The sequence below is a fragment of the Camelina sativa genome, chromosome 17, assembly GCF_030686135.1.
Source record: "Camelina sativa cultivar CO46 ecotype springtype chromosome 17, ASM3068613v1".
Taxonomy (NCBI): Eukaryota; Viridiplantae; Streptophyta; class Magnoliopsida; order Brassicales; family Brassicaceae; genus Camelina; species Camelina sativa.
The window spans coordinates 1,697,371-1,723,060 of NC_141896.1; the positions used below are offsets into that span (position 1 = coordinate 1,697,371).

The 25,690-nt window shown below is 38.2% G+C and overlaps 7 protein-coding genes across 20 annotated transcripts; 3 read left to right on the plus strand and 4 right to left on the minus strand.

The window, feature by feature from the left end:
• Positions 1-63: 63 nt before the first annotated feature.
• On the minus strand, positions 64-3,082 carry LOC104759072 (uncharacterized). Of its 2 annotated transcripts, XM_087493916.1 has the most exons (4): positions 1,609-3,082; positions 1,109-1,523; positions 465-991; positions 64-385 (listed from the first exon to the last, which is right to left on the minus strand). In XM_087493916.1, exons 1-4 carry the CDS (start codon positions 2,692-2,694, stop codon positions 242-244), a joined length of 2,172 nt encoding a protein of 723 aa, XP_087350042.1. In that variant the 5' UTR covers positions 2,695-3,082; the 3' UTR covers positions 64-241. The 2 variants fall into 2 exon arrangements, with proteins under 2 accessions (XP_087350042.1, XP_087350041.1); XM_087493915.1 differs by having other exon boundaries at positions 64-991.
• A 1,286-nt stretch (positions 3,083-4,368) lies between these two features.
• LOC104754621 (uncharacterized) lies at positions 4,369-5,145 on the plus strand. Of its 2 annotated transcripts, none has more exons than XR_015585693.1 (2): positions 4,369-4,748; positions 4,915-5,145. XR_015585693.1 is itself a non-coding variant. In XM_087493793.1 (2 exons), exon 1 carries the CDS (start codon positions 4,514-4,516, stop codon positions 4,691-4,693), a length of 180 nt encoding a protein of 59 aa, XP_087349919.1. In that variant the 5' UTR covers positions 4,369-4,513; the 3' UTR covers positions 4,694-4,711; positions 4,915-5,145. The 2 variants fall into 2 exon arrangements, 1 of the variants encoding a protein (XP_087349919.1); XM_087493793.1 differs by having other exon boundaries at positions 4,369-4,711.
• A 58-nt stretch (positions 5,146-5,203) lies between these two features.
• On the minus strand, positions 5,204-8,509 carry LOC104754622 (uncharacterized). Its single transcript, XM_010476843.3, has 2 exons — positions 5,926-8,509; positions 5,204-5,830 (listed from the first exon to the last, which is right to left on the minus strand). Exons 1-2 carry the CDS (start codon positions 7,540-7,542, stop codon positions 5,462-5,464), a joined length of 1,986 nt encoding a protein of 661 aa, XP_010475145.1. The 5' UTR covers positions 7,543-8,509; the 3' UTR covers positions 5,204-5,461.
• Positions 8,510-9,586: 1,077 nt separating this feature from the next.
• Positions 9,587-13,812, plus strand: LOC104754624 (uncharacterized). 7 transcript variants are annotated; one of them, XR_015585696.1, is made up of 11 exons: positions 9,776-9,863; positions 10,201-10,544; positions 10,648-10,881; positions 10,979-11,429; positions 11,526-11,624; positions 11,814-12,011; positions 12,102-12,178; positions 12,265-12,364; positions 12,467-12,565; positions 12,651-12,798; positions 13,198-13,812. XR_015585696.1 is itself a non-coding variant. In XM_087493795.1 (10 exons), exons 4-10 carry the CDS (start codon positions 11,037-11,039, stop codon positions 12,711-12,713), a joined length of 1,029 nt encoding a protein of 342 aa, XP_087349921.1. In that variant the 5' UTR covers positions 9,768-9,863; positions 10,201-10,544; positions 10,648-10,881; positions 10,979-11,036; the 3' UTR covers positions 12,714-12,968. The 7 variants fall into 7 exon arrangements, 4 of the variants coding, with proteins under 4 accessions (XP_010475148.1, XP_010475147.1, XP_087349921.1 ...); XR_015585694.1 differs by having other exon boundaries at positions 9,677-9,863; positions 10,201-10,881; positions 12,099-12,178; XR_015585695.1 differs by having other exon boundaries at positions 9,677-9,863; positions 10,201-10,881.
• On the minus strand, positions 13,013-13,819 carry LOC104754623 (uncharacterized). The gene has a single exon (XM_010476844.3). The coding sequence runs from the start codon at positions 13,815-13,817 to the stop codon at positions 13,233-13,235; it is 585 nt and encodes a 194-aa protein (XP_010475146.2). The 5' UTR covers positions 13,818-13,819; the 3' UTR covers positions 13,013-13,232.
• Positions 13,820-15,613: 1,794 nt separating this feature from the next.
• LOC104754625 (26S proteasome non-ATPase regulatory subunit 1 homolog B) lies at positions 15,614-20,962 on the plus strand. Its single transcript, XM_087493796.1, has 13 exons — positions 15,614-15,943; positions 16,313-16,382; positions 16,570-16,675; positions 16,975-17,083; positions 17,164-17,332; positions 17,559-18,019; positions 18,126-18,261; positions 18,366-18,614; positions 18,717-18,937; positions 19,035-19,293; positions 19,413-19,645; positions 19,730-20,228; positions 20,490-20,962. Exons 1-13 carry the CDS (start codon positions 15,795-15,797, stop codon positions 20,835-20,837), a joined length of 3,009 nt encoding a protein of 1,002 aa, XP_087349922.1. The 5' UTR covers positions 15,614-15,794; the 3' UTR covers positions 20,838-20,962.
• A 1,431-nt stretch (positions 20,963-22,393) lies between these two features.
• On the minus strand, positions 22,394-25,637 carry LOC104754626 (uncharacterized). 6 transcript variants are annotated; one of them, XM_087493797.1, is made up of 9 exons: positions 24,963-25,637; positions 24,774-24,866; positions 24,540-24,644; positions 24,234-24,386; positions 23,989-24,087; positions 23,777-23,905; positions 23,269-23,448; positions 23,012-23,128; positions 22,394-22,907 (listed from the first exon to the last, which is right to left on the minus strand). In XM_087493797.1, exons 1-9 carry the CDS (start codon positions 25,272-25,274, stop codon positions 22,743-22,745), a joined length of 1,353 nt encoding a protein of 450 aa, XP_087349923.1. In that variant the 5' UTR covers positions 25,275-25,637; the 3' UTR covers positions 22,394-22,742. The 6 variants fall into 6 exon arrangements, with proteins under 6 accessions (XP_087349923.1, XP_087349924.1, XP_087349925.1 ...); XM_087493798.1 differs by having other exon boundaries at positions 24,234-24,390; positions 24,963-25,441; XM_087493799.1 differs by having other exon boundaries at positions 24,234-24,382; positions 24,963-25,439.
• Positions 25,638-25,690: the final 53 nt, after the last annotated feature.

Sequence of the window (25,690 nt, forward strand, 5' to 3'; positions counted from 1 at the left end):
GTGTGAACTCCTGTTGGTGTTGCTATTGCATTTAATAAGATAAGACATTCCACATTTCATAAAAGGCAGAACATGATGAACACATGTTCTGAAAACAAGCAGAATGATAACGTTTTGAAATCATGTTCTCAACATGATCACAGACCAAAAACATAACCCTACTAGTCTATTCGACCAAAATACAGATCCAACTAGTCTCTTAAACCAAAAAACAGACCCCTACTACCATAATCTTCAATATTCAGGCTTGTGAAAGTCCTCCACCACCTTGAGATAGTCCTCCACCACCCTGAACAACTTCTCCTCCACCAGATTGAGAAAGTCCACCACCATCTTGAGAAAGTCCACCACCTTGAACAACTTCTCCTCCACCACCCTGAGAAGCCTGAAAAACCGCAAATTTCAAAAAATGAGAACAAGAGACTCATCTTGAGAAATAAAATGAGAAAAAACCGATTAACAACCTGTGTTTGATTCTTCTTCTGGTGGTACCTACGGTTATGCTGATCAGAACCACAAATTCCACAGTGCATTATCCTTTTTTTATGTTTTGGTTTCTTCTTGACAGGAGACTCATTTACACCTGGCTTCCTCTTCTTGTCTGCCTTGGTTATCTTCTTTCTCCCAGGTTGTGGTGGCTCAGGTGGAACATGAACATTCTCACCTAAAGTCGAAGGCCAATGACGAGCACCCCTTTGTGGAGTAATGCCATTTGTGTAGTTAAGCCTCCACATAGCAGTTCGAAACCACTGGCAGACATAGTCATCAGCACTTAACGTCCTCTTCAGAATCACTCCATAGGCATGCTCACATGGAATACCACATATTTGATATTTTTTGCAGGTACAAGTCATATTTTGTAAACTAACTCTGTGTTTGTCTCCATCCAGTGTGACTTCAAAGCACCCATTAGTAGAAGGATGCACCTGGCATTCCGAAGCTTTGTCATGCTCTTTAGCAAGAAACCTTGCCACATATGGAGTACATAAACCTGAAACATCAAAAACCAAGAACATTGCATTAAATATGTAGAAATCATAGACAGTCTTTGAATAAAATCATAGACAATCGTAGAAAATTGCATTAAATTTTGAATAAAGTTAATTACCTTTGTGAGAATGAGAGAGAGCTGAACGCTTGGCAATCCGAACCATAGACAGTCTTCTAACTGTCTCCAACATTGCCACAAACGGTTTCTCCCTTGCTTTGTCGATGGTCTTGTTGAAAGATTCTGTGAAGTTGTTGTCAACATCTTCGCAATAACCCCCCAACTTATAGAAGGCACGACACCAGCTCTTTGGTTTCGACTTCATAACATCATCATACACACCAGTGTCATAAGCGTGTATCTGTTCCAGTCTCTCACCGAACTGTTTTGCATTATAGCTCCAAGCCATATGCCAGAGGAGTGGCTTGATTTGCTTCTTGGAAGGATGAGTCTTCTTCAAGTTCCCATAGATGTGTCTAACACACATTCTATGCTCTATTTGTGGTAACTCCAACTCCACAGCTTTTATCAACCCCTAATTGAGAACCAAAAACCAAACATATTAAAAACGAGAGCATTCACATTTATTAACCAATATAATAAATTAGTTAGATACATACCTTTTGTCGATCAGACACTAAAATGTAACCATCTCCCTCGTTTAGATCCAGGTCAGTCTTCAATCTCTTCACAAACCATAACCAATTGTCTTTGTTCTCAACTTGAACAACACACCAGGCTATTGGATAGATGCCATTGTCTGCATCTCTGCCTAATGCAGCAAGCAACTGTCCCTTGATCTTTGCCTTTAAGAAGGCGCCATCAACTCCTATTATTGGCCGGCAAGTCTGTTTCCAAGTTCTTCTAAGGGCATCGAAACAAACATAAAACCGATTGAAGACGTCTTGACCAGCATCATTCTTAATTGTATCAATCTCCACAACAGACCCTGGATTTGCTTCCAAGATCTCAGCTTGGTAATCTCGCAGTCGTGCAAACTGTTGTTCATACTCATACTCTATCCATCCCAAAGCCTTTCTCCGAGCAGCTTGACATTGTGGCCTAGTAGCGGATATCTTCCACCTTTCCATGATAATCTGTTCAATCCTCAAAGGCTTGTAATGATCCGGTTCCTCTCTAATCTTATCGAGAAAAATTCTAGCTATGACTGGGACCTTAAACATCTCACACTCGCCATTGGGGGTACAACAATGCTTATCAATGTATTTCGTAATCTTCCACAAAGATGCGTTTGGAAGAAGTGCAGCAAACACTTTCCACTCACAATTGCCCTTATCCCCAACACATCTAAACCCGAGTTTATCTTTGTCATACCTGTATTGCTTCAAATTGTAACCAGTATGTAGTGCATAGTCCAAGACACTCTCCTTGAATGCGACCCCATTGTAGAAGGATTGGTCTTTCCACAAAGTTCCATCACCACGTCCGATATCCGTAAACACCCTCTCTGGACCCGCACCACGACCACGACCCGCACCACGACCACGACCTTCTTCCTCGTCGTCACTTTCTGGGTACGTATCATGACGAATCGACTCTTCAGCATCGGTAAATTCCTGAGCAAGCATATCGACGTGAAATTCATCTCGATCCTCTCCTTCTTCATCGTACTCTCGTTCTCCAACACCATCTCTTTGCCCAATACCATCTTGTTGCCCAAAACCAGATCGGATTATTAAATCCATCGATTCAATTTGAGAAATCGATGGTGAAATTTGATTTTCTAGGGTTCGTCGCGAGAGAAAACAAAAAAGAGGTTAAAATGTGATTTTAGGGATTTCTCGGTTGAGGGTTATGTTTCTAATCGGGTCAAAATCAGGTTTTAATCGGGTCGAAATCAGGTTTATTTTGGTTTGTAAACTTCGTCACTCGGTTAATCAAATAGTAAACCAATTAAACCTATAGCAATGGTGAAATAGATGATATCTTCTATTCTCATGGAGATACAAAACGTAAATTACAGATATATGGGTATATAGATTGAAAAGAATTTCAGGAGAGCCATCTGGGACGGGGGTAAAGATCGGGCTCCATCTGGTACGATATCATAGTTCTCATGGGAAACCAGGACGTTTTCCCAAAAAAGAACCAAGGACAAGTGAAACGATGTGAAGAATCTTTCATAAATATCAAGAAAAAGGTGATACTTTTCGTGATAGTACTATAGAGTTTTTCCCTAATAATGATATTAGAGGCCTATCTGTAAGATTTTAATCATTGAATTTGAAACATAAGTAATTTAGTCATTTTCATTACAATGGATCTGAATTGAAAATAGAACCAAGGACAGGTGAAACGATGTCTTGGGAAAAAAGCGGAAATTAGAGAGCGTATAAAAGAACTAATTAAAGTGATAGGGTTAATGGAAACATCATAATGATAATTCATTCCATCGCCACGCCTTAGCATTCTTTGTTAGCTCTTATTATTGCTAACTATGACTCCAATGCCAACATAACAACATATACCTTCATCATCTTTATATTTGTGTATATACTCAGCCCTGTATATACTATATACTATTACTAAATATAGTAAGATGTGCGTTGCACACACAAGAAAAAAAAAGATAAGTAAGTTGTACAGTGTATATAATATATTGATATACCAAGCATCAAGTGTATACAACAAATACATGATATGTTTAGTGCTATATACAGAATGACACATGGATAAGATATGCAAACAAACCAAATGGAAACTTTTCTTTGGGTGTAAACAGTTGGTAATTGAAATGTTATATGATTATGCAGTTTAGACATTTTTTAATGATAGCATGTATATGTATATACATCCATATTTAATATTTTGTATATTATAGGCACATTATAAAGATGATGAGCTAAGTCGCTAACGTTACTCTACAAAATTTATGGGTTTTGTGCTAGCTTTAATAATTGGCAATGATTGAAAATTTGAATTTGGTTTATATAGTTTATAGAATTTAAACTAGTGCTTCTTTGATATGTGATGTAGAACGCTCATCTGGACCAACTTCTCCATTGTTTGTTTAAAGATCCAATACCAACTTATATTTTTCCTGAATGAAACCCCAAACATGTTGAAAAAAAAGAAAAGCAAGAATTGGAAACCCCACAAAAGCGATCCCATATGCCAAAAATGCATCATTGCCTAAACCCACAAAACATTAACACTTAATTACTCTCTTTCTCCTTTTCCTCATGCCTTTTCTTCTCATTACCATCTCTCATTTTCTTCCACGCATCATCTTACAACCTTAATCACACAAACTACAAACATAGTTCTTTTTTTTGTCTTTTGTTTGATAAATCTCTTTTGTCTTAGTTAAGAGAGGTTCTCTGTCTAGTTTGTGTTCAACTGAGTACTACGGGACGGGTTTGGATCGAAATCAGGTCATTAACTTGAACCACCTGGCGACATCAACAAGAGAAAAGTGTACGGCTTTGGTCCGGTCTTGTTACGTACCGTCAAGAACTACTTGTTCCGACGACATTATTAATAAATCGAGCACAAAAGTCGAAGATGCTGGTCGTCTTGGCTTCCGAGGAGGAGGAGGAGGAGGAAGACGGAGGCGACAACATCAGCCACCTAAGAGACACATCGGAAGAAGCTGCATCGCCGTCTCCAGCGAGCCTTGCCGTCTCAAAAGCAACCTCAAGATCAAAACGGAGGCGGAGAAAGGCGTGGATCAGAGGAAAGTAAGCTGGCCTGATGCCCACGGTAAAGATATTGCCCATGTTCAAGAGTTTGAGCTTAGGTAAACTAAGTCTAGACATACAAAAGTTACTCTGTTTTTGGATGATGGATTTGATTTTGTAACTCAGCTAGTTAACTTTGGTTATTAGGAAACCCGTTAATTACCGGTTTACCTTGATCCGGTAAAAATGACATTTAACATGCGTTTTGTGGAATTTATTTTGCAGCGCATCCGAGGACGGAGAACATGCAGGATATTCTAAAAGAAAATATTGTGGTGTCTGTATAATCCAGTGACATTTATTTATCCCTTTTGAATTTTGTGTTTTTCTTTCTCATTAGCACTGCCTCTGAACTGTGTGTTGATTCTAGTAGACTGTTTCGTAAACCCATCATTAAGTAAAAGTGACCTAGGAACTCAAGACACTTGAGAAATAGAGAAATTTGATTTGATCTCATACCAACAATTGCAGCTTATTTCAAGATATATATATAATAATCATATGCAACGATTAATACCAAAAGAAAGAGAAAGAATCATAAGCAAATATAAATAAAGTCACAACAACATTAACCCACATCATTCCTCAATTTCCCCCACCCACTATATATTTAAATTGAATCTGTTTTTTCCCTGGTTTATTAGTACAAGAACCAGGAAAAAAGTTCCATTTGTTTTTTCTTTTTCTTCCAGTAGTAATATAATCCGCTAGATTTTTCCTATTTCAGTATTTTATGTTCTCAGAGATCTTTCTTCTTACTTGTGTTACTCCTTCAGCTGATCTGAGTTGACTTACCCTTCTTAGCCTTACTCTTCTCTTGGATCTTCTTCTTCTTCTCTTCAGATGTGATCCAGTTGTATCCCCTTGGGATTGCAAATGGATCTTGATCGTTCTCGGCTTTACCGATATTAATAACTCCAGAGCTCGAGCTTGTTGATGGACGCTGACTCGGTGTTTTGATCCACTGAAACCATGAGGAGGATGAGGCTGATGAGTTTTGTGTTTCTTCTCTAGGACTGTTCTGAACTGAAGAAGTGGGACTTGATGGTGGCGTGACAAACTCATCTTCAATAGCTTCTAGCTCTTCAAACTTTGTAAATGTAACAAGTACTCTAATCGTAGGAATCACCGGAATAGCAACCTGCAGTAAACAAAAACAAATCCAAATGAAATTAGTAACTAGTTGGACTAACATGATGATTCTGATCACAGAAGGTTATATAAAACAGAACAGACCTTGACTGGGAATGTTCCGGAAGGTAGTTTCGTAGTCATAAGCTCTCTCAAACGCCGAATTGCTTTGACTTTATTTGCAAGGATATCGAGCAATGGAAGAAGTTCTTTTGTCTGTAATGGAAACCTCTCAGAAAGCCAAAGAACTGGTCTAAGCCCTTTCTTGTACTCGTTCTCTTTGCTTCCTTCTTTTCGCTTGCTACTTCCGCTGCCTTCTGATGTTGAAGCTGCTTTTGATGAATCTCTTAATCCCCTGTTTTCGTCCCTCACAACAGTCTCAACCGTTGAGTGTCTTCCAGGTTTTATCGGTCTTCCTCCACGAGATGGAGAATCATCGTCCCCAAGAAGATCGCTTACTTTCTCATCTACACTAAGTGAACTTCTTGGAGGAACACTACTTCGTTTGTGCGCTTCCTCTCGTTTCCTCCATCCACTGAACCATCCTTTCTTCTCCTGTTTGCAATACCCGTTTCCATCCGTTACTGGAATCTCTCGCTCCTCGAAAGAACAACTATTCTGCTTTTGAGAAATCTCGCTGCTAGAAGATTCTTCCGGTGAATCCAACTTGAGCGCTAACTCCAGCTGCTTCTTCTCGTCTTCCGTCAAGATATCTCCAAGATCCTCGCTTTCTGTATCGTTTTCTTGATTAATGTTTGAGAAAAGCTCCTCATCGGTCATCGCACCCGGTACTCTTCTTGATTTTATACTAACAACTACGTTGTGCATATCATACACTTTAGCTTTCCATTGCCCAACCATTTCTGTCTTCTCTTGACGTCTCCATGTTAACTGCGGGAAGAGAACAGCTTGAGTAACATCGATCCCGGGTCTGAAAATGCTTGTCTTGGACATTGCAGCCACTTCTTGGCGAACTTCTTCTTCTGATGCAGCAGCTCCAGCGCCGTCTAAAGCATTCATAATCTCCTTATCCTTATGTGAAATCATAAGAAGAGAACCAGAAGGAACTTTACCATCCTCAGACCCATCACCAAGAAACAGTATAGTCTGATCTGATCTTTGAATCCTGAAACCATCAAAACCAGCCAATGTCATATCCGCTCTAAGATTAGCACCCCTCTTCCAAATCTTATAAGTATCCGAAGGCGCCACCCTAGAAATGAAAGGTATAACAGAACTCTCGAAATGGAAAGTGATCTCCATATAGAAATCTCTCATTCTATGCATCGTAGCCAAAAGCCGAGGCAACCTCCTGCACCATTTAGCCCAAGCCAAAGGCTGATAATGCCTCACAATGATCATAGCGATCCTCTCTTCTCTACCACAAATAGCTTCTTGTAATGCGCTCCATCCATGCTCATTCTGCAAGCTCCAATCAGCACCTGATGCCATAAGCATCTCAGCTGAGGTCTCATCACCGAGCTTTACAGCTAAATGGAGAGCCGTGTCTCGGTTCACGACGTCACGCCTGTCTATAACAGAAGCGATTGAATCAGCTTTTGTCTCTTCAGCTACAGAAGCTGATTCGTTCTTAACCTCAGAAGGGTCACGCATCTTTGGAAGAGCGGATAACAGTTTCTTGAGACCAGCATAATCTCTGGTGACAACAGCGTGATGAACAGGGCTATGACCGTACTTGGTAACATCAATGCTGCTTGCCATATCTCTCAGTAGTGGGATGGGATATATAACAAACTAAAAGCTTTTTAAAAGACTCAAAAAGAGAAACCTAACTCGAGTTGTTACATCATCTTAAAAAACCTAAAACCCTTTCAACACAGACCAATTTTATAAACCTAATTGCAAACAAATCTGGAAAAATTGGAGATAAAACCCAAAAACCCAAGCAAAATCCCCAAGTGGCTAGAGGAAAGCCGACAGCTTTGAACAGATATAAGACACTAGGAATCGAAATTCAAATCATTCAACAAACCCGAAAACAAATCGAAATTGGAAATCCTAAACCCAGGAAAAAATTTGCCAAAAAAGGAAACTTTTTTATATACCCAGATCAAGAAGCAGAGACGGAGGATTGAAAAGCTAATCAAAGAGCTGCTGATACCAACCACAAGTAAGGGGAAGTTATCTTTCTTTTTATTTCGCTGTAGAGAAGAGAGCAAATGATTCTTAGCCTTTCCCCGAAAGCCAAAACAACAAAAAAAAAAAAAAAAAACACAAAAAGAAGCCTCGAGATTCGTTGCTTCCGAGGAATCAGATCCGACCCAGATCGGGGAAAACCCACCCGAGAAGATTTGGTCTCGTGGAAAGAAGAGATCTAAAGCAGAGAGACAAGTACAACAAGTGTAAGATTTTTCCAAGTTGTGGAAGAAAGGAATAAATTTTCTTGAGAGAGAGAGAGAGAGAGAGAGAGGCAGAGGAACCGAAGATGGACACGGTTCCTTTTGGCTGTCTGTCTCTCCAAATGGGAAGGTTCAAAGTCTCGGTCGGGAAGCTTACATATGGAATCTTGAAAACAACTTTACTAGTTAGATTTCATAACCGTTAAAAGCTAGCTACCTCCTCTCTCCCAATTTAATGAATGAATATATTGAATTCAATACTCAAGATTTTTATTATTAAAAAGTCATAAGTATAAAACAATTAGCATTATTACATATTAGAAAATCATGTAGAACGGATTTACTAGAATTGAAACAAAACAAATTCTTAGAAATTAGTTACCAAACAAAATACTAATAGTAATGTTTTTTTTTAATAATAATATTACTTTTAATAGTATACATTATATATATTGGATAGAGAAAAAGCCAAATTGAAGCTAAAAAAAAGAGAGAGAGAGAGAGAAGATATTTCCTCGAATAATTCATTAAGAAACGGCCAAAATAATTGGTTTTGAGGCAATTGGTGACTTGATTATCCCAATAAATGATTTTATTGTACTACTATGTTTTTTGTTTTTCTTAGTTTTGCTATTAAACAAATCCCAAAGAAAAGAAAAAAAGTACATTTGTCCTTATATTTTTGTCAAACTTACTTGATGATGAGTCATGAGTGCGTTCAATGCGTATGTAACTGATTTCCAATATATACCTATTTCAAATTTTAAACTATACTATTAAATTGACTTTGAAAAATCTATTTTATCGTTGAAAGGGAAACAATGCCGTAAATCAAATTGTTAATATCAGTTTGCATTAGTTGATAATATTAAGCTGAAATTTTTAAGTATTTCGAAGCCACATCAAAATAAGAATGATATTTAGAGTTGTTAACAATATGACATAATAAAATTAGACGATTGGACTCTAATTAGAGTTTTTTTTTTTAACATTTTTTTATTATATATTAGAATTTGGTACAAAATCTTTGAATAAACAACTCTGTAAATACAGTGGAGAATAGAAAAAAATTTGAATAGTTTCTGGTTGATTATGAGCATTGATCAGCCACCTAATTATATTTTTGTTGTACAAACGAGAAAGATATATCAGTAATAAAATCCGTCCAACTGCAGATATCAACTAGGAGATTTTACATAGTCTCTAATTAGAGTTTTTCCTGTTGAAAACTTGTTATTTTTTTTTTACACGTATGACCAAATAATAATAATAATAATGACTTATCTGCAAATATGTGTAGTGGATATACTGTTTACGAATACTATTCAAAATTGACTTTGAGTAATTTGACCGCAGCTTAGTTGTGTTAGCCGCCAATTTAAATAAAAAGAGGCATCTTTCTTATTGGACCTCAAGCCCAACTTATTGGAACTGAAGCCCAACTTATTGGACCTTAAACCCAGTTTAAATTGTGTAAGCCAACATCACTAATTAGAGATCCAGAACCCGACCCAGTAACCCCTAACCCGACCCGGAATAACCTGAGGTCCAATCGTTGCGCCCCCCCCCCCCCCCCCCCCCCCAATTGAGCAAGAGGGAGAGATAGGGCAGATTGATCGATGCAGTTGCTCCTCATAGAACAACTAGCGTTTCGGTTAGCACTTTCGAATCACATTCAATCAGGTAATTTTCCTATCTCCTTTTTGTATTTCAGATTTGTGCTCTACGATTAATTTTTTTTCTCGTTTTGGTGTATCAACAAATTCCTACGAATCTTCGTTTTTCTGGTAGTTTCGTGGCTTAATTCCTCAGATAATAATTAATTTGAAGAAACGTCCATACAAAATTCTGCAAATTCCGATTGAAATAGTTCTCTTGTGTGCTCTTAACGTTTGGTGAAATTGTGTTTGCTTTCAAGTTATAATCTGAGATTTTGTGTTTTGAATCTTCTTAAAACACTAATTTACATCTCATTGCTAATTTACAATGCATTCAATTTCTTAATTGTTTATTTTTTCAGGATGGAGAACACTGAGTTTGACATGGTAATCACCATACCTGATACTCCAGATAGACCGGTACGAACTAGAGAGGTTAAGAGAAGACCACCTTCTCCAGAAGCACCATTGAGATATCAAGGAGAAGAGTACCGTAATTACATTAGTGATAGAACCAGAACAATCCTCGAAACTGGTCATAACCGTGAAAGTTCTGATTCGCTAACTCGCTCGCGTGCTTCAGGAGGCACTTCTTTGTTTAGGAGACCAGCGGCTGAGAAGGATAAAGGCAAATCCATCTCCGTTGATCCATGCGGGGCTCATGTTGCTGCATCTGAAGACATAAATGGTTGTTCTCCTTTACGAGGTGATCATAACTCTTTTACGCTGCCTCCTGGGAATAGTAATAAGGGTAAAGAAAAAGCAGATTGTGTCTCTGTTTCTAATAGAGAAACAATTGACCTTTCCAGTGACAGACAACAGAAGAGAGGCACTAAGAGATTAGTTAGACATGGCTGCATATCTCCACATGGAATAGCAGCTAGAGCCAGGCTAGCTGCTGATACTAATTCCAAGGAAACAGTCAGTGTTGAACAGGAACTAGCTCCTGAAACTGCAACTTCAATTGGCATAAGAGAGATTGTTTCTGGAACTGATATTCAGGGAAGAGCTAGAGGCAAAAGACCAGAAAGTTCGAGTAGGAGGTAATATGTTTTCCTTTATCTTCTTATATTAGATGTTTGTATGGATGGTTTATCAAAAGGATGTGGTGCTATAAGAGTTTTTATTCTTTGTGTATAGGGTGGCGAGTAGAGATGGGTCGGAGGGGTGGGTTAGTACGCGTAACCGGAAATTAAATATGGATCATGAAATGAATCAGAGGGGTGAGAGTGACACACGCGGAAGTTGTAGTTCTGTTTCCGGACTTGATGTGCATGAAACTGGTGTGGTTGAAAGAGAAACAAGACAACAACGACGGCGGAGAAATGGAATTACTACTTCAAGGGCTTCGAATGAGCCAGAAGTTACTGTTATTACATCTCCTGGGGAACCATCTAATTCAAGGCCACCACGAATTCAGAACCATCAAAGACGCAACACTCAAGTGTTGGAAATTGAAGATTCATCTCCTACACATATCGAAAACGGTGTATCTGATTTGAATGTAAGACAAATAGAAGCAGATGAGATTTTGGCCCGTGAATTGCAAGAAGAGCTGTACCAAGAAGAGAGGTTGATCAGACATGACCAGGTAGATCTTCGAGTTCCCTTTCTTTGGATGTCTTCTTTATGTTCCATCCTTTTTTATCAACTAAGGTTCTTATTTCGACTTGATACGTTTGAACAGATGGATTTAAACTTAGCCAGGTTGTTGGAACAAGAAGAGAATCCTTTCCGTGCTTCTTCTAGTCGTTCTTCTACTCGTAATACCCGAAGCTCTAGTACCGTAAGTGATGGACAAAGAAACTTTTCTGTGTTGGCGCTTTTTTAATCTGGTTCTTTCGATTTGCTGTGTTTAGAGGCGAGACTAAACATTGTCAAACATTGTTGAGTTCTTTTCAAAAGTTGCACTTGGCGTTAGGCTCATTTTGAATATCTTACCCGCTGTTTTAATGCCAATTAATATAAATTACAGATTGCAGCAAACCCTGGTGGGAGAAGTCGCCTGGAAGCACGACTACAACAAAATTCTTCAAGGAGGCGTATGAATCCTCCACAGGCTCGTGCTCCAAGAGCACCACGACGGGGTCGAGGTCATCGTTTAGGTCGTGCACCTGGTTTTTTAGACGGAGCTATGAATATCAGGTTTTCAAATGATATGAGCTTTGACGAGGTACTACTTTAACCATGTTTATCCCTAATGTCGCTGATGTTTTATTTAGTATCAAAGCTAATAATCCTTTACCCCTTTTAAATGTAGCAGAGATTGGATTTTTTGGAGGGACTAGAGAATGCTATTAACAATAGGAATCTTCTTCATATGGATCGTGACTTTAACGAGTATGGTATCTTGTATATTTGTCTTCTTATTTTACTATGATTCTTCAATATGTGAAGCTTGATCGTTTTAACCATTTTTTATGCAGAGATGATTACGAAATGCTGCTAGCTCTTGATGAAAACAACCATCGACATGGCGGCGCTTCTACTCAACGCATTAACGACTTACCAGAGTCTACAGTTCAGGTAAGCTAAAAGGTTCACTTGTACAACACAGTTTTTTCATATCGAAATTTTGGTTACTAAAAAGCTTTCTCTTTGGTGTTATATTTGGGTAATAATATGCAGACTGATAAGTATGACGAAACTTGTGTTATTTGTCTGGAAACACCGACGATCGGAGACACCATACGTCATCTCCCCTGTTTGCACAAATTCCATAAAGATGTAAGTTTTTTACTGATTCGAGTCAAAACCCCCTTATTAGATATGATTAATTCGAAAAATCAACAATTGTTTATGAACTGTGCAGTGTATTGATCCGTGGCTAGGACGGAGTAAAGCATGTCCGGTTTGCAAATCCTCAGTTACTTGACAAGGTTCTCAAAACTCACCGGCGAATGTAAAATATTTACCATTTTACCCTTCCAAACCGGTGGATCTCTGGAATCATTTTCCTGGTAAGCCAGTCATTCTTCGCCATCGGTTTAGATGAACTCATGAAACGGTTTTTTGTACTAGCGTTCTCGAACTGTTAAAGTTAGTTGTTTTAGTATCATCCGCTTTAGTTTTTTCTGGTCTCGGTTAAACCTATACTTTTTTTTTTAATATCCATTTAATAATTGCACAAGCCTTCAAAGTTCCTATATAAAACTAGTCTTACTATGTATAGTATTTTTTTCTTTAAATCTTTTTATCCATTTTATTTACACGAAGAAGCAAGATACAATCATATAAGAGGAAAAGTGGAAAACAAATTAAAGGGAAACGACAGACATTTCAGTTATTATTTCATATGTTTAAATTTTAACGAACTAGTTTACGTAAATGACAATATTCATGCATGGGGATTATTATAGCTCCTCGGCAATGCACACAACGGTTTATCAAATCCTCAGCGACCTCCACTGCCAATTCCTCCGCCAACTTCTTTACCGGCTCCTCCACCAATTTCTTTACCAGTTCCTCCGACGATTCCCCCAATGGTTCCACCATCAGCTCCCTTGTCAGCTCCTTTACCGGCTCCACCATCAATTCCTTTACCGACTCCGCCGTCAACTCCTTTACCGAATCCGCCATCGTCAGCTCCTTTACCAGCTCCGCCACCGAATCCTCCTCCCCCTCCAGCTCCACTACCACCGCCACCAAATCCACCGCTTATTCCACCACCAAAACCTCCAATGCTGCCTCCAATCCAACCGCCACCTGATCCAAAGCCGCCTCCACCGCCTAAGTCGCCCAAGCCTTTTTTGAAGCCCTTCTTGTAGATGCCACCTTTGTGGAGGAGAGGACGAGGATGAGGGTGAGGAAATAAGTGCTTGTCATCACCCAACTCTGTTTCTCCCATAGTAAAATCTGCGACCAAAGCCAATAGCAAAACAAACACAAACGCTCTGCTGGCGATTTTACCCATGATTATTGGAAACTTAAAATGTTTGTTATTAAAGGCTATTGAAAGAGGATGTGTTTTATATGACATTGCTTGTTGCATGAGTAGTATTTATAAAGAGAGACTTAGATAGAGATCGTGATAGCATAATCACTTTTCGTCAACTGTACGTAGACTTAAATAAACCGGATCACTTGGTTTATTTCCTATGAGAGACAACTCCAGTTTGTTTGTTTTTCTTGATAAATGAAACGAAAGAGATTCAAGATATCAACGTGTTTACAGTGTGGCTAATGACGATCAAAATCACAGAGGAAATATATGAAATGAACCCTAATCCTTCAATTAACAGAGTGAACACCATGGGGATATGGCAAGAAACAAGCTGTATAGATTAAACCAAAACCTGCCCGGTTCAACCTGTACAACAACTAGGATATAATTGAATTGTTGTTGAGTAACAGTTAAATGATATAATTCACCGGTGACTGGTCAAATTTTTATCTTAAATCGTCTGCCCAACTGCCATATTGATCTCATCCAACACAATAAAGAGAAAAAAGTATGATGCAAAATATAGTTGAAGAATTGGGGAACCTATGACAACAATTATTATATATAGTTCATTGAATTATTTTGATCATATCTCATAATTATTAGAGGTTTTAAAGGCCATTAACAAAAAATGTTTTGGCCAAAACAAGAAGCCAAAATTTGAGTTTGTGTGTGTGTATATGTATTGTCTAAGAGAAAATGGGCTTGTTCGTTTGGTTGACGCTGGCGGCTGCGGCAGCGGCAGCGGCTGCGTTTATGTTTTTAACTGCTGAATTGAAACAACGTTTAAAAATATTAGACGCAGGTCGCAGCGTTTGCCGCAGCGTCATGACGCAGGTACTTGCGGCAAGCAAACGAACAACCATACCTACGTCTGCCGCAGCCGCAGGTACCTGCGGCAGCCAAACGAACAAGCCCAATATCAAGTAGAATATAATTATATTCGACTCGAGAAGAAAATGATGTAGCCAAATTTGGTGGCTTAATCTTTTGGATGACAGGCCATGCCAATTTTACGGAATATTGAGACCCCAAAATGTGATTTCATTTACTTTTGTGAGGTTAGCTTTTTTTAGGTGTCTCATCAATCAATGATGCAAACCAGAAACCCTCTCATATATGCTTACTTTCAAACAAACAAATAAAGTTTTGTTTTTCTTCTCAATCTCTCTCTCTCAGAGCAAGAATTTAGTTCTTACACCATCCATGGAGAGTATATATAATAACCAAATAATGTATGTTTTCCTCTCTCATTATATAATAAACATGAGCAAATGATGGGGGATTACCATGACAAGAGATACATACTTAAGATCCGTGAAGTTGATCAGTCGGTTTTAGAGATTTCTTCAGTTGCTAGATTACAGAACATCTAAAACCATTCCAAACGTAAATGATGTAACGACAAATTCAAGATCCGATTTTGGAAAAACTAGTGTCCACGTTTAACACTCTTTAGCCAAACAACATCGCACACATGTTTTGATTATTCGCAAAAATTTAGCTCATCGATCACTAACCTAAGCTGAGGGAAATTGATTGATCATTATCTATCAGACCAAATGCAACACCAACAACAAGAGTTTGGAATTGGACAAGAGTTATGTATTATGGACAATAGTTAAAACAAACCTTATTACAAAAATCTATATGTATTTTCATTGCGAAACTAAAAGGCGGTATTGTATTATGGGCCGTTTGAAAGGTCCATTAAATAAACAATTATAATGTGGCGCACATTATATATGTTAGGGGTGAAAGTGTAATCTTAATAAAATTTAGGGGCATTGATTAAATAACTTGACTTGTTGGGTAAGTATCCTTAATATTTCGATAAGTTTCGATTTTATATTTATTTACTTATTTATTCAGAAAAGTGAAGTCTTTCTCTCTCGATAAATTAGTTCTGAGACCTTCCCTTCCCTCGATCGAGAGCTCGGTTCTTGTTCCTGCGTCTGATCAGCTCTTCTCCACCGCTAGGGTTTTTTTCTTTCTTGACTTCCGATTAGGATAATGGCGGCCGCCGCTATGGTTAGTTCGGCCGGTGGGTTACTGGCAATGCTCAATGAACCCCATCCTTCCTTGAAACTTCACGCTCTCTCTTATCTCAACAGATTGGTTGACCAATTTTGGCCCGAGATCTCCACCAGTGTTCCCATCATGTAATTCTCTCTTCCTTAGCTTTTGTTTTCTTCTTATTTTTTAGGGTTTTACTTGTTTACTTCAGTCGATCTGTTTGCGGTAAAGCTATTGGGGTTTAGGGTTGCTTTTTCTTATTTTAGGACTTAGGATTCTTGCAATTCTAAGTTTTTTTTGGTCAGTCATGGACAGTTTCTTAATGCCAATGGACCCATTGTGTTTATCTGACTTAAGTACGGCTCCGTTACTGACACGATGTATTTATTTTGTTCCCTTTGAAAGTTGTGGATCTACTGTACTTTTCTCATTCTTCTAGCTCGAGATCTTACACTGTTATGTGCTGCTTGATATCTTGATTCTGAGACTTTTTTTTTTTTTTTTTTTTTTGGTAGAGAGAGCTTGTACGAAGATGAAGAGTTTGATCAGCATCAACGACAGCTTGCTGCATTGTTGGTCTCCAAGGTACAGTTTAGCTTTTTATTTAACTTAACACGATGACTTGTTGTATATATATACTGGTCACATCTGTTAGTAGAGGAACTTGTGAAAGTTACACGAATGCATTATATGGTTGTTTCTCGTAAAAGCTGGTAGAGCTTTGACCTTCTCTTGTTTCCTAATGTTGATTGTTATCTTTTTCTTATCTCAGGTTTTCTATTACTTGGGTGAACTTAACGATTCATTGTCCTATGCCCTTGGAGCTGGATCCTTATTTGATGTTTCCGAGGATTCTGATTATGTTCATACTCTACTTGGTAAGGATATTGAAGCTTGTTGCTCTCCTCTCTTCTTTTTTTCTTCCTAGACCTATGATGACAGTAAACAGTAGCTTGGATATTCTTGACCATAACATACATAAAGTCAAGCTAAATGCAGTATGTATTAAGCAAATAGTTTAGTGTTTCAGACCACATATTTTTCTAACTAATAATACTTGCACATATATCGTTCTATCAGCTATCATTTGTAACTAATAAGCTTCGCACATCCGTCTTTCTTTTTATAAGATTTTGCTCCGATAAATTCACTAATAAGCTTCTGTTTTCGCTTTCAGCTAAAGCAATAGATGAGTATGCTATTCTCAGATCCAAGGCAGTCGAGTCAAGTGAGGCTGTGGAAATTGACCCGAGACTGGAGGCCATTGTTGAACGAATGCTAGACAAGTATGGGATGCCTAATTTAATTACTTTTTGACTCTCCTCTTTGTTATTTAATTTTACTCACATGATTTTCTGTTTTGCAGATGTATCACTGACGGAAAGTATCAACAAGCCATGGGCATTGCTATAGAATGTCGGAGATTGGATAAGTTGGAAGAAGCGATTGTAAAGAGTGAAAATGTGCAGGGAACATTATCTTACTGCATCAATGTTTCCCACTCTTTTGTTAACCACAGAGAATATAGACATGAGGTGAGTGTACTGGCCACAGAACTAGAATTTAACAAGTGTAATATGTTTATGATACTATGAGTTGACTAGGATACATGTTCGTTTATCTTTCCTTGCTAATATAACGGTCATGCGGACCTTATATTGTATCTTCGTTTATGTCGTAACTCAAAACACTTATGTAGGTAATTTGTGTTTACTGTTAATTTGCAAATGATACCATCCTTACGTTGTTTAATTTGTGCAGGTTCTTCGGTTACTTGTTAATGTCTACCAGAAGCTGGCTTCTCCTGATTATTTGAGCATTTGTCAATGCCTTATGTTTTTGGATGAACCACAAGGTGTTGCGAGCATATTGGAGAAGCTTCTTCGCTCAGAGAGTAAGGATGATGCTTTATTGGCTTTGCAAATCGCTTTCGATCTCGTAGAGAATGAGCACCAGGCATTTCTCATGAGTGTGAGAGACCGCCTTCCAGCACCCAAGACCCGTCCTGTAGAAACAGTTCAAGCCGTTGAGACTTCTACTGCTCAAAATGAGAACAATGCAGAGGATGTCCAGATGGCGGATGACACTCCATCTCAGACAATTGTGCATGAAACGATTCCTGCTGACGCTGTGTATGCTGAGAGGTTAACAAAGGTTAAGGGAATTTTATCTGGAGAGACATCAATACAGCTGACCCTCCAGTTTCTTTACAGCCATAACAAGTGAGGCAGTTAATTTCCCTTTTAATATCTTGAAAGGATATTTTTTTCTTGAGTCGTTTCTTCCAGATAGTAACATGCTTCAGCAATAACCATTTTTTGTCTGTAGATCGGACTTGCTAATCCTGAAGACAATAAAACAGTCCGTTGAGATGCGGAACAGTGTATGTCACAGTGCTACAATATATGCTAATGCTATAATGCATGCTGGAACGACGGTTGACACTTTCCTCAGGGAGAATTTGGTAAATTTTACTTTCACTATCATTTTTTTGCACTTGTTTCAACGATAACGATATGGCATAGAATTTATTCTTCTTTTCTTTTCCAATCTTTTTTGAATTGGCAGGATTGGCTAAGCAGGGCCACCAATTGGGCGAAGTTTAGTGCTACAGCAGGATTAGGTGTTATTCATAGTGGTCACTTACAACAAGGCAGGTCACTGATGGCTCCATACTTGCCTCAGGGAGGAGCAGGTGGTGGTGGGAGTCCTTATTCCGAAGGTGGTGCTTTATATGCTCTTGGCCTTATTCATGCCAACCATGGTGAGGGAATCAAGCAATTTCTTCGTGATAGCCTACGCAGCACTAGTGTTGAGGTAATTGGCTATATCTTTCTTCTGGATAGTCTTTCATTCTGTCACCAAAAAGTTAGTCTTTTGTTTAGATTTGATTTTCATCAAAAAGAAATATGATTGCAGGTTATTCAACATGGAGCTTGTTTAGGTCTTGGTTTGGCTGCCCTTGGGACAGCTGATGAAGACATATATGATGATATCAAAAGCGTGCTTTACACTGACAGTGCTGTTGCTGGTGAAGCTGCCGGCATTAGCATGGGTCTATTGTTGGTTGGAACTGCAACTGATAAGGCAAGTGAGATGCTCGCTTATGCTCACGAGACTCAGCATGAGAAGATAATAAGGTAATTTCAAGTCTGGAAGATGATTTTTTTTGTTGTGTGTGGGTGCATGATAATTTCTTTAAGTCTTCAAGTAACAAACATCTTATATTATGTTCAGGGGATTGGCTCTAGGAATAGCTCTCACAGTATATGGTAGAGAAGAGGGAGCAGATACATTGATTGAGCAGATGACTAGAGATCAAGATCCTATCATCCGTTACGGTGGAATGTATGCACTCGCATTGGCTTACAGTGGAACCGCTAACAACAAAGCCATCCGCCAACTCCTTCACTTTGCCGTGTCTGATGTGAGTGACGATGTCAGGAGGACTGCTGTTCTTGCACTTGGATTTGTCTTATACTCTGATCCAGAGCAGGTACTCCATATTCCTTTTATCTCAATAAATTTTTGACGCTAAAGTCCATTTCTTTAGTGTTTTAGGGCTCTTGTGCTCGCTTACACTTATTAACTGGTTACACAATATCTAAACTGTAGACTCCCCGTATTGTATCCCTTCTTTCTGAGTCGTACAATCCGCATGTCCGCTATGGCGCAGCTCTTGCAGTTGGCATCTCTTGTGCAGGCACTGGCCTGAGTGAGGCAATATCCTTGTTGGAGCCACTTACATCAGATGTGGTGGACTTTGTTCGTCAAGGTGCTCTGATTGCCATGGCGATGGTGATGGTCCAAATTAGTGAAGCAAGCGATTCTCGTGTTGGAGCATTTAGGTTAGTAAAGTTCTGATCTCTTCATCAATAGGAGGTAGGAAATAGTTCCCTTCTGAAGACTTAAATTTGTCTGTGTTTTTGCAGGCGTCAACTTGAGAAGATAATACTTGACAAGCATGAAGATACAATGAGCAAGATGGGAGCAATTTTGGCTTCAGGTATTCTTGATGCTGGTGGAAGGAATGTGACGATAAGACTGCTCTCTAAGACAAAACATGACAAAGTCACTGCGGTCATTGGCCTCGCTGTCTTTAGCCAGTTTTGGTATTGGTACCCATTGATTTACTTCATAAGCTTGGCGTTCTCACCAACCGCGTTCATCGGTTTGAACTACGATCTCAAAGTCCCGAAGTTTGAATTCATGTCGCACGCAAAACCATCTTTGTTCGAGTATCCAAAACCAACCACGGTTGCTACTGCCAACACCGCTGCCAAATTACCAACTGCTGTGCTCTCAACCTCAGTCAAAGCGAAAGCTAGGGCTAAGAAAGAAGCAGAGCAGAAAGCTAATGCCGAAAGGTCTGGCAACGATGCTGGAAAAGGAAAAGCAGCGTCAGATGAGAAGGAAGCAGACTCTATGCAGGTAAAATGCAAATTTTATTCCCAACATCGTCTTTTTTTTTTTTTGCGGAAAAACATCTTCGTCTAAAAGGTCAATTCAAGAGTAGTAAGTTTCTGTTATGGCCAATGGTAGTTTCGTGAACACATACAGTCTCATGATCATGATGATCCTATCTGATTGAATTGAAATTAATTTCTCTAACATTTTCTACTTTGTCCAATGCTGTTCGTATGATAAATCTGTCAGTCTCGAGTTTTGATCATATTTGTATGTTACTGGCAGGTTGATAGCACAGCTACAACAGTGGAGAAGAAGGTTGAGCCAGAAGCGACGTTTGAGATTCTAGTGAACCCTGCTCGTGTAGTCCCTTCACAGGAGAAATACATAAAATTGATGGAGGAAACTAGATATGTACCGGTGAAGTTAGCTCCATCAGGGTTTGTCCTTCTAAGAGACTTGCGTCCTCATGAGCCTGAGGTTCTGTCTTTGACTGATGCACCAACTTCAACAGCATCTCCTGCTGACGGTGCGGCAGCTACAGGACAAGGCGAACAAGCAACAACCACCTCGGCTATGGCCGTAGATGACGAGCCACAACCTCCACAAGCCTTTGAATACTCCTCTCCATGATTTTGTTTTTGGATTAGTGGGTAATTTTTTTTTTTTTTTTTTTTTTTTCTGTTGAGTAAACAAAGAAATAGTTCCCATTTGTAAACTTGGAGGCTAGTATTTATTGCATTATCTTCTTTTTTTTTTTTTGTTTCTTAAAAAAAAATTTGGTCATCAAACTCCCAAGAGGCTGCTCAGAACGCTATCACCACAATGAACGGTCGCCAATTAAGCGGTGAGAAATTGGAAGTCCAGCTTAAGAGACAACGGGCAACAGCAGAGTAAATTTAAATATCCTAATAAAGGCTCAAAATTCATTATCAAGTTATTATTTTATTTGGTATATCACATATAAGTACACAATTAATATTAATGGCTGTATAGTATTATTATTATAATAATGGGATGGGAGGTCCACATTTCATATCTAAAATTTAAAGAGGTTCAAATAAGTGAATAACTGTCTTTTATTACTTTTACTGTTCTTATATTCTTAAATGAATTCAATTACGGTTAACACACAATTCTAATTTATAGAATAGATTGATTTTTCGGAAAAAATTCTAATTATCATTTGGAAAAGTTTGCTAAAACCTTTTTCTCTTGATCACTTCAACAAAACCACAATAATTGAATCTCCCAATTTGTAGGGATTAGTTTTTAAAAGGACATACTTTAGAAAAGATCATGAAATTATACTTTGATATTACGAATTTGATGAACTAAATATTTTGTTAATTTAATTTTTATTTCTAATAAACACCTTGCGACCTTGGTAAAGAAAAATTTGATATCTCAAAACCGTAGTGAAAATTAATGTGGGTCTCAAAAACTATATGATAAGTTGATAACTCCCCTCCTTGTAAGGGAAGCCTGACCACAAGATTTTCTTTCCGTATTTGTGAGTGTTAGATACACAATTTCTTTTTAAATAGTCTTTTCAACATAATATAAATAAAAATAATAATACTCACAAACATATTTCTAGAGTAATAATAAATATTCAATGTGAAAATAAAGTAAATTCATATTGGATGTGAAATCCCTAGCTATTAGCCTCCCCTCACCACAGGCCCGGCCCGCGACACATTCCTAAGACACATTTGTATTGGGCCTCAGTTTTTTTTCTTTTTTTTGGTATTACAATTAGGCCTCAAAAAAAAAATTATTGCAAATATAGGCCTCGTTTTTCTAAAAATATAAGTTTTGACCTCGATTTTTTAATTTTATCTATTTATTATTGCAAAAATAGGCTCCTATTTTATGCATTTTTAAAATTTAGTTTTAAGTTTTAAATATTATAGGGAAAACCCATTAAAAAAAATTGTTTTGGTATTGGGCCTCATATTATGCTGGGCCGGCACTGACACCAGTACCAACTAGCCTAGTACCAACATCGCACAACATAAAAATATTTTTGAGATAGGAAAAATGCTATTTTAAACAATCAATCAATACATTTGGACCAAATATAGAGTCAGCTAAACCTCTTTATGAGGCGATAACTAATAAGAACTCTAACTAATAATATCCATTTAATTTTAAAATGAATTGAATCAGAATAATATATAACCAAAATATTAAATAAACTTTGCGATAATGATTAAATTTAGGGTAATATATAAAAATGATACAAAAGTAGTAAATATAAAGTAACCATATGTAACACATTGATGACATTAATACAATTAAACAACCCACTAATAATAATAATAATCATAAATTCTCAATTTTTTTTTGGAACAACTTTTCATACTTCATCAACGCTTGTATTTCATCATGCTTCTTTCCGTTGGACAAATTACAAACAAACATATTTCGATTTAAAGAGTAAAGTGAAAGTACCCTAAAACAAAACAAAAACGCTTTGTATAATTGTAATGGGCAACTAAAAGTTGACTTGATCAGAAGTTAGGAAAAAAGGACTTATAATAACATTTTGGAACGAAGTTTATTGGCTACATACAAGAGATGGCTGATGTTTGTAGTTGGATAGTGTTGAAGTAACTTCATATTCGATGTGAAATCCCCAGCGATTAGCCTCCTCCTCACCAAAACCAACATCGCACAACATATCCCTAGTAAGCTCTCCTGCAACAATAAGATCAACGGAGTTCTATCATTCGCGCAAACATTGAGGAATGAGTGAGTCTTCTGTATCTATTTATTTGATTTCAAGTATAAGTCAATCTTACCAGAGGGCCTTCGGGGTCGCTTAAGAGTGCATCCCATATGTGAAGACAATCGAAGAAACTAAACTCTTGTGTCAGGAGGAGAGTGATCCACCTAAATGCATAGAACTGTGGGTTTACCTGTCATCCATAGAGTCTATACAATGTCAATCTCAGAGGCTCCAATCTAATGTTATTATGATCTAGATGAGAGAACATTAATACTAAACAAGCTAAGGGGATCATTGGAATTTATCTTCCGCACAGAATCGATGTCTTACTTTCGTGGTGATCTCTAGATGACGCCAAAGTTCCTCATCATGCTTCTTAACAAGTTGTGAGAGCCTTGTTATTGCAGATCGGATTCCCACCACGCTATTGTCGAGTTGTTGACAGTAGAAGTCTCGAAATCCACTCAAGAGTTCAACAAAGCAGAAGAATGCATCTGCTTCAGCATGGGACTGCACATTTTATACAGAGTTGATATAAACTCGACTGAAGCTCATGACACAAGAGCACAACCAAGATTTGCAGAACAAAGATTATACACGCACCAATCTTCTAAGAAAAGTAGGCAAAGAGGTCAAATTCATACTAAACGAAAACTTTTTTATTTATAACTCATATACCATATATGTTAGTAAAAAGATCTTGATATTGGTTTACATAACAACTCAAATCTTGAAAATATCGAGGGTCTAGACTGGCAAGGTTGCTTTGTGAAATTGTGTTCCCTATCATGTGACAGTAGTTGAAAGGGTATGGAAGAAACAAAAAGAGTCTACTTACTGAACTATCTTCATCAGGGTCGTTACGAAATACATAAAAGACAGGTGCTAAAATTTCGTTCATCCCTTGAACATATCTGATGCCTTGATTTAACTTCGCAAATACAAGCAATATATTCTTCATAGATTCCTAGACATGTAAATGGAAACGTCACTGAGCTTGAGTAATCAACAATAGGTGAAAATTTGCTAATGAGAACACAAAACGGTTACCTGATTAGAACGCGCAAATGATGATTCACCGGAGAAAAAAGGTATGTCTGGATGTGTACGTTTGACATCCCTGTCTATTTGTTCTATGGTTTCCGTATCCTACATTAATAAAAGAGTTTGCGTTGGAACTGATGGAAAAATTGAATACCATAACTTTCAGTCCTGTCCTTAAGTAACGCAACAGAGGTCTTTCTAAAAGATTTTTAACAAGAAAACACCTGCCCGGGTTGCAAGTTATATAGTACCTGAAAGTATGTATTCCAAATGCTTGCCTTCCCTAGGCTTAAAGGATGGTCCTCGTCAGTTATTCTGGATCGCGCAAGCATGCATCGGCTTTCACTCTTCAGATCATAATTGTCAAACCCCTTTGACCTCACCATTCTCCATGTGATTTCTGACTAACTACCACAGAATCAGTTAGTGGTACCAAAAAAACACATTTCAAGAAAAAGATAGTACCAAATACTTGAAATCAACTTAGAGAGACATAGCATGCAAAGCTGACAATAACTCCTAGGCTAGGCAATAAACAAAAGAGAAGGATCACTTACAGGACTCGTAAGAAGCTCATCCTTATAGTGCTTGTATTGGGATCTCTTTTGTTTCAACTCAGTTGACCATAGTGAACGTTCAGGTGGCAAGTAACCAAGCAGAAGCTGCAAAGAGAATCACATTTCAATAGCTGCATAAGGTTTTCGATCATATCAGACTCTCAGTCTCAGTTCTTCTATTCTATGCACTGTTGCATTAACACAAAACAAATTCATGATGCTTATAACGCCTACCTTCCAGACAGTAGAACGGATCCCAGGAGAATCCGGCAAACTCTGTAAAGCTAGACTCCTCAATTCCTTCATATTGATCACCTTCTTTGATAACTGTAACAAAACCAACCAAGTAGAAGAAAACGCTGAGCAATAAAGAATCTGAAACTTTGCTTTTGATAAAACCAAAAAAAGGAAGGTTGCATTGACCTCTGCTGAGAGATGAGCCTGGCGGGAAAAGTCCTCGGAGGAAGAACCAACGGAGTTTCTATATTCGCCACCACCGCTAGGAATACTGCTACCGTTCCTCGGTCTAGGCGACGGCGATGGAACCGAAGAAGCGGCGGAAGAAGGCGGAGGAGCAGAGTTAAGCCTGGGAGCAACGGAATTTGATTGTACCTCTTCCTTCATTTTAGTGACGGGAGAATGGCGGTGGAGACCGTCGTCGTAAGAAGACGGCGGAGGAGGAGGAGTAGACCACATGGTGCTATTCAACCATTCCGGTACCTTTTTCCTCACCATCTCTAGGGTTTGATAGATCGATCAATCGATTTGAAACTCGCGAGATTCAATTCACGAAGTTTCGTGAAGAAGATTTAATGAGAGGAAGAGAGAAAAGGTTCTGTTCTGTGAGTCGGTGATTTTAATGGAAGTTCGTGTGATTTTTTCTTCTCTTCTCAGAGAGACAGAGAGAGGAATCGGAGAAACTAATATCAAATATAACCTCCAATTGTTAATCCTTTACAAATTTATCCCTTATATTTTTATTGATTCAATTTACCCCCTATCCATGGTATAATAATCAGGAAACCATACCAAAAATAAATGGATCATACTAATATTTCTTATCGTTGAAGCAAAGAGTTAAATGTAATTTTTGTGTTCAACAAAATAATCTAATCTAGGATGATAAGAGCATAAATAAAGCAACAATAACT

Excerpts from the sequence above, each read along its gene's own strand:
- LOC104759072 (XM_087493915.1), bottom strand. The coding sequence starts at position 2,694 with ATGGATTTAATAATCCGATCTGGTTTTGGGCAACAAGATGGTATTGGG. Across the intron at positions 1,524-1,608 it reads TAGTGTCTGATCGACAAAAG|GGGTTGATAAAAGCTGTGGA; the intron begins GTATGTATCTAA and ends GTTCTCAATTAG. Across the intron at positions 992-1,108 it reads TCTCTCTCATTCTCACAAAG|GTTTATGTACTCCATATGTG; the intron begins GTAATTAACTTT and ends TTGATGTTTCAG.
- LOC104754621 (XM_087493793.1), top strand. The coding sequence starts at position 4,514 with ATGCTGGTCGTCTTGGCTTCCGAGGAGGAGGAGGAGGAGGAAGACGGA.
- LOC104754622 (XM_010476843.3), bottom strand. The coding sequence starts at position 7,542 with ATGGCAAGCAGCATTGATGTTACCAAGTACGGTCATAGCCCTGTTCAT. Across the intron at positions 5,831-5,925 it reads CCGGAACATTCCCAGTCAAG|GTTGCTATTCCGGTGATTCC; the intron begins GTCTGTTCTGTT and ends TGTTTACTGCAG.
- LOC104754624 (XM_010476845.2), top strand. The coding sequence starts at position 10,202 with ATGGAGAACACTGAGTTTGACATGGTAATCACCATACCTGATACTCCA. Across the intron at positions 10,882-10,978 it reads CCAGAAAGTTCGAGTAGGAG|GGTGGCGAGTAGAGATGGGT; the intron begins GTAATATGTTTT and ends CTTTGTGTATAG. Across the intron at positions 11,430-11,525 it reads GGTTGATCAGACATGACCAG|ATGGATTTAAACTTAGCCAG; the intron begins GTAGATCTTCGA and ends ACGTTTGAACAG.
- LOC104754623 (XM_010476844.3), bottom strand. The coding sequence starts at position 13,817 with ATGTCATATAAAACACATCCTCTTTCAATAGCCTTTAATAACAAACAT.
- LOC104754625 (XM_087493796.1), top strand. The coding sequence starts at position 15,795 with ATGGCGGCCGCCGCTATGGTTAGTTCGGCCGGTGGGTTACTGGCAATG. Across the intron at positions 19,294-19,412 it reads TATACTCTGATCCAGAGCAG|ACTCCCCGTATTGTATCCCT; the intron begins GTACTCCATATT and ends TCTAAACTGTAG. Across the intron at positions 19,646-19,729 it reads TCTCGTGTTGGAGCATTTAG|GCGTCAACTTGAGAAGATAA; the intron begins GTTAGTAAAGTT and ends GTGTTTTTGCAG.
- LOC104754626 (XM_087493797.1), bottom strand. The coding sequence starts at position 25,274 with ATGGTGAGGAAAAAGGTACCGGAATGGTTGAATAGCACCATGTGGTCT. Across the intron at positions 24,387-24,539 it reads ATGAGCTTCTTACGAGTCCT|TCAGAAATCACATGGAGAAT; the intron begins GTAAGTGATCCT and ends TGTGGTAGTTAG. Across the intron at positions 23,449-23,776 it reads ACCCTGATGAAGATAGTTCA|TCCCATGCTGAAGCAGATGC; the intron begins GTAAGTAGACTC and ends TAAAATGTGCAG.